The sequence below is a fragment of the Eutrigla gurnardus genome (assembly GCF_963514095.1).
Source record: "Eutrigla gurnardus genome assembly, chromosome: 8".
NCBI lineage: Eukaryota > Metazoa > Chordata > Actinopteri > Perciformes > Triglidae > Eutrigla > Eutrigla gurnardus.
Genome location: NC_139922.1, coordinates 17,838,861 through 17,844,860, shown reverse-complemented (window position 1 = coordinate 17,844,860; position 6,000 = coordinate 17,838,861). Strand labels below are relative to the sequence as shown.

Here is a 6,000-nt window from a genome sequence, read left to right as displayed (position 1 = left end):
AAATCTGATTAATACATCAGCAACAGTAACTGATTCACTATCTAAACCTGGAACCTCAACTAGTTTTTATGGGAATTATACAAGGTCTCATAATTAATCTGTCAACTGTTCAACACTTTCCTGTTTATGTATACAGCACATTAACAAACATCTGCCACCTTTGTTGTGTGTTCATGAGGTGTTTATCGCTGCTGGTTTGTTTTTTCAGTCATGAACCTGGACCGTGTGGAGAATCAGACCCATGTACGTCGGCGTTTCCCACGTTACCAAACCCCCCTGTTTCGTGGCCAGGCCTTGTGGGATCCCAACACGCATGTGATACTGCCCCCTGCTGCCCTGGTGCCACAGCGACAGCAACAACAGCACAACTGGAAGGAGAGGGAGCGGACAGAGAAAGAGTGTAAGAACACACAGACACTGAGAATTAAAGGCTTCAGAGTGTAAAAGGTTGACGCTAAGAGAATATATTCACACAGACTTCTCCATTTCAGCCTTGGCCCCTCAGAACACTGGCCCCGCCCCTGTCAGCATCTCAGCCAATCAGACTGGAGAATACACCTCAGCCAGACGGACTGTTTCAATGCCAGAGCCGCCCATCACCATTGTTATCTTGCTGATCTATCGCAGTCTGGGTGGAGCCCTCCCTCCCAAGTACCACACAGACCGACGAGGAGTGAGGTGGGAATCGATTCACTCGGAACAATAACAATCTGATTACAGCAGAAGTCAAGGAAACATGCTGATAAAGAATCTGTAATACCAATATGTCCTTATTCAGTAGCAATAGTAAACCAGTATTGCTTTTATATAACAGGATGATTTTGGTTTACATTGACCATTTTTTATGTAATTTTCTTCTCAACAAATTAAACAATGTACATCGGTGAAGATTTGTGACTGATGTGTGATTTAGGTATTCCCTCTTTTTTTTTTTAGCAGGTTGTATTCAATTTACAATTATATAAAATGAAACAGACAAAAACTCTTCAAATTTCAGATGCTGGCATTAGAAGTGTTTGGCATTTTTGCTTGAGGAATACTTTAATTATACAATGAATGGACCTATTTCAGTGTTATTAGCCTTGTAAAGCACAGGTGAAATTGATAACTAAAAAGATGGCTCAGTTCCATTAAGTGTCCCACATAGCTAATCCAGTGAGCCAGCACCAACAGCAGGCTCCCCGCTAAGTGGAATGCCTTTTCAGTATTGTTATTGAATACACTTGTGCTTTTCCTAATATGATTGTCAAAATGTCTGCAATGAAGGTCTATTCATGATCAAAATTGTAGTCCATTATCTTTCTGTCAGTTGATTTTTACGTTAATAAGCTATTTGCTTCAGCATTATTTCCTATGTCACCTTCTTGGCATCTGTCTAGTTGTCTCTCCCCTCATCTCCCATCCCTCTTCCTCACCTCACCTCTGGGCTTAATTACAAATTGTCATTTAAGCCTCGTCTAGTCAACCAGTCTCATTCCTCTCTGCTCACCTTGTCTCCTTCTTATTTACCGCAGGACCTCAAACCCTGCTTTCTGTCTCATCTGGTAGATGTACGGTAACCGTAACGGCTCTCTCTCTCCCTCAGGCTTCCCAGACATCCAGTAATGAACTCCCCAGTGGTCAGTATATCTGTCTACAACAACCAGACGTTTGTGGGCGGACACTTGGACCAGCCCATCCTGCTTGAGTTCAAGCTGCTGGAGACAGCCAATCGCAGCAAGCCACTGTGCGTGCAGTGGAACCACAGCAACCAGTGAGTGCAGATTACATGTGCTTATATATTCCTACCCCACTGTACATTAGGGCTGGTTATTAAACGTCAAAAATCCTTGCATTACTTTTCAAGTTTATTGTGTTGGGAAGCATGTGTTTGTCTTTTTTTCATCGATAAAATGTCTCATGAAATTACATGAAATTTTAACATCAAAATGTGATTGCTTTTAAGTATGAAATATATATGTGTATAAAGATGTCTGGACTCATGGCGGCCACCCTTATTAGACACTTTTGTCTCTCCAGACCTGTCATTTTAATTGAAAAGCAGAGGTGTAACCAATAACAATGACAATGGTTCACTTCCATAAATTGTCCAAGTAAGCCACGCCAGTGAGCCAGCATGCACAATATCAGGGACCTCCAACTATAATTGATTACACCTGTGTGTTTGTTGTTTAACTGTCAAAATGTCTACAAGGAAAAAGGTTTAGTTATTCAGTAGTGCTGTGAAGTGGATATTAAATATGAAGTGAATTGGTAATGAAGTGACACAAGAAATGGACGCCGTCTCCATGGCGGCACCTTTAGGCCGGTTGGATCGTCGTTAGAGCTGAGGTGATGTAGCAGACTAGACAGACAGCAGCTAGCCATCTGGTACGACACCCACTTGTCAATCAAAGTGGCCACGCCTTCAATTATGTCTAAATTTAAGCCTAAATATAATTGAATGAGATGGACTTGGGTTCATTTCTCAGTATCAGAGGATGTCGCTTGGATACAGTTAGTCTTTTCATGCCTTTGTATTTGCACATCTGTTAAAATGAGTTCTGAACCGTCTCTCTGTCTCCCTGCAGGTATGAAATAGGAGGCTGTTGGACAGTCAGGGACTGCATGGTGGTGTTCAGGAACACCTCTCATGTCCGCTGTCAGTGCCAGAGACTGGGCACCTTCGGGGTGCTGATGGACAGTTCCCAGAGAGAGGTTAGTTATCTCTCAGTGGACACCAACATACACAGATGTAGGATCCACGTATACATAACCATTTCATTCATACGCCTCATTATAATGAGGCATGTGTTGAATTAATTGTACGTTTGCTCTCAGCAATCCTGCTGTGTAGACATGCATACCTGTTTTTGCCAGCGTGTCAGTTTCCCTTCTTTTTTTTTTTTGAACATCTCAGCTGGTAATTGCTGGATTTAGCCGGTGTAGAAGTTTGAATTTCAAGATAATTAAATCCCACATGACATTCTGAAGGCTCAAGAAGTCTTGTTACAGCTGTAGAGGTTTGACCCTGACCATCGCAAACCCAGCATACTAACTGATGATGAGTCAGATCTTGACGTTTGGGACGGGAAACTTGGGCAATCAGAAACCTTGTGCCTAATGATGCATCTAAAGTTGTACATTTCTCCAGATGTGTAGTGTTTGTATTGAGTTAAGCACTTTAATAAGATGTTTATTCATCACCATTAGTCCTGGCCAATCAGGAGTCTCCCATTTCCATTCGTATTTCCCATTCCATTTGCTGTAGATGTTCCCATTTAGATTTGTGTTATGTTTACTGGCAGTGAATGCCTTCTGTGCATGAATCACTTTCATGCTTTTAATACTCTGGTTTCCCCTGACGGATAGATAGGTCTGCTAGTATGCTTGGTCTGTTTAATTATTCTGCTTTCTTTTATTTTCTCTTTCTCTCTCTCAATGCTTTGAGACTTGCTTATAATAAATTCATATGAAATTATTTTATTTAGCCAGTATTTTGCAAGACATTGTTACATTTGATGATTTGTTGATATAGATGGGGGGGGGGTTATCCCAAATGTGCTGGCTTGTGCAGCGTTAGTATCTTAGTCTTATTTACTTGCTTTCCAAATGATTTAACGTCTCTGACATAAATATTTTCAGTTCACACTCAGTGAAGCTAGACAGATGAAGGTAAACATTAACCCAGACTGAGGAAACAGCATCTCAACAAATTCATTATCATCTATCTTATTTAACTTTGTGCTTTTTAAAACATATTTCCTTTCCTTACCTGTGTCTACCTTGCCATTCCATGTTCCACTTATGTTATTCTACTCATACGCCCCCCCTCTCCTCAGCCTTTCCTTTGCCATCTACTCCCACCAAAATGATATAATTCACTAATACTCTCTTTCCCTTGCCACATCTGTCTACGAGCAGCAGCTGGAGGGGGATCTGGACACGCTGGCCCTTGTCACATACTCCTCTCTGTGCCTCTCCATGCTGGCCCTCCTCCTCACTGTCCTGGTGCTCTCCTGCCTCCGAGGCCTCAAGTCCAACACCAGAAGCATCCACTCAAACACAGCGGCAGCCATGTTTTTGTCGGAGCTGGTGTTTCTGCTCGGGATCAATCACACGGAGCAACAGGTAGATACTGGAGGGGTCTTGTGAGCTTGTGTTTCTTTGGCCCTATTTGTTCTGTTATGTCTTTGGCTCCCTTGCCTTCCTCCTTCTCCATCACTGTTCTGTATCCCTCCTTCCTGCTCATTTCCTGTCTCTACATCACTTGTGTTTTTTGCTGCTTCTTTTACTGTTAGTCCTCTTCCCATTGTTTTCCTCCTCCTTTACCCCTGACAACTTTCTCCTTCTGTTTTGTTACATCACAAGTGTGTGTGTGTGTGTGTGTGTGTGTGTGTGTGTGTGTGTGTGTGTGTGTTTGTTTAAAGAGCAGCGAGTCTTGTACAGAGGGTTCTGCAAATATGTGCTCACTCAGCATGAAATCCAATTAATTAAGCTGTAACCCCCGCACAGTCGACAGTACGTCTCTTACAGAGCTACTTCGAGCTGAACAATATGTTCTCTAATTCATGTGCATCACGCTTGGGAGGGCATGTTAGTTCTTGCAGGGGTCGTGCATGTTTTAGTGCACACTTGTTTTTACGTGATTGTGCACATTTTAGCCTTGCTTTCTTTTGCCGTGTAACTTGGAGTGTTTGCATGTGTGTGTGTGTGTGTGTGTGTGTGGGAGTGTGTGTGTGTGTGTGTGGGAGTGTGAAATTCATCGTCTGGCTGTGTTTCTGCCAAGGCTTCTGCTATAGGAATTTATTCTGAGCTTGGTTCGCCCTCAGATGTAGTATTTCTTAAGCGTTTCTCCTTTGCCTCTCCTTCAACCTTCATGATTGTATTAAGATGGATTTTTACATTTACATTTAAGTTGTTAAACCACTTTCATCCAATTTATGATTGCAACAGTGAAGTTATGAAATCGTTTTTTCTTTTGGCACGAACGTTTTGATCCCTTTCCATATATATTTTGTCATCATGTCACCAGCATGGCCCGGTTAGTGAACATTATCAATATTAGGTGACTGCGTTGTTGTCGGTCTGCTGTCAGACCCCGGGGAACCAGACGATAGAGTAAAAACTCACAAGGAGCTTGTTCATTAGACAGTATTTTGTCAACCGTAACACCAAAGGTTTTGACAGCGAGGGAAAGTGAATCAGATTGCAGTCCTTGCAATTTAAAGCAAAACTGGATGGACAGCTTGAGCCTTTTAAGCCGTAATCTTTGCTTGTCTAGTGCTTATATTAGTTAAGAACACACAAACAAATCACACCAGGCTGTTTGTTTTCATTTCCTTACACTTGGTATTCAAAGCATGGCTATGAAAGCCGGCTGTCGGTTGCCAGCAGCCATCTATTTTAACTTGTCGTCGTGGTTGGCTAGATTTACATTTTACTTCTGACAAACGGCACAACAGCTGCCTCAGAAGGCGGCGACTTGGACTTTCAGATGTGTAGGTGCAGTAATTCAGAGCCACTTGAGTTTGAATGGCATCGTTCTCATCTGGTTAAGCAAACAAAACAGAACAAAGGCACCAGAGTTCAAATAAACTACTTTAGACATACTTGAACGGAGCCCAGAGGGTAAATTCTCCGACATTATTCATGGAGAAATTCGGCATTACTGCCAAACCAAACAGCAGGACATAACTTACAAAAGTGATTTGGAAGTTTATCTCCTGCCCTGACAAAGCGAAGCGTGATTCATTCCTGATGATGTTCATTCTAAACCATTGCATTGCACACATTTCAGATATTTGTGTTATAGCTTCAGTTAGCACTGAATTCCTCTCAGCATTCATGCAGCATCACCAAGCCAATTAAGACAAAGTTTTACATGTCGATCGACACTGTTTCATGGATGTTCCAAACGACGAAGAGAAATAAATCCAGCATGGACCAAGCTGACATTCTGTGCAAAATATATGGTATAAGTCAATGTATTGCTAATGCAGAAATCCAATTTGTAGCCGT

At 42.1% G+C, this 6,000-nt stretch overlaps 1 protein-coding gene across 1 annotated transcript in view; it reads left to right on the top strand.

The window, feature by feature from the left end:
- Positions 1 to 6,000, top strand: part of celsr3 (cadherin, EGF LAG seven-pass G-type receptor 3) — a 90,989-nt gene that overhangs the window by 72,076 nt on the left and 12,913 nt on the right. Inside the window, exons 22-26 of the mRNA XM_084014738.1 lie at positions 209 to 400; positions 492 to 678; positions 1,586 to 1,753; positions 2,571 to 2,697; positions 3,904 to 4,110. Coding sequence (XP_083870864.1) covers positions 209 to 400; positions 492 to 678; positions 1,586 to 1,753; positions 2,571 to 2,697; positions 3,904 to 4,110 — 881 coding nt within the window. The remainder of the gene's footprint in view (positions 1 to 208; positions 401 to 491; positions 679 to 1,585; positions 1,754 to 2,570; positions 2,698 to 3,903; positions 4,111 to 6,000) is intronic.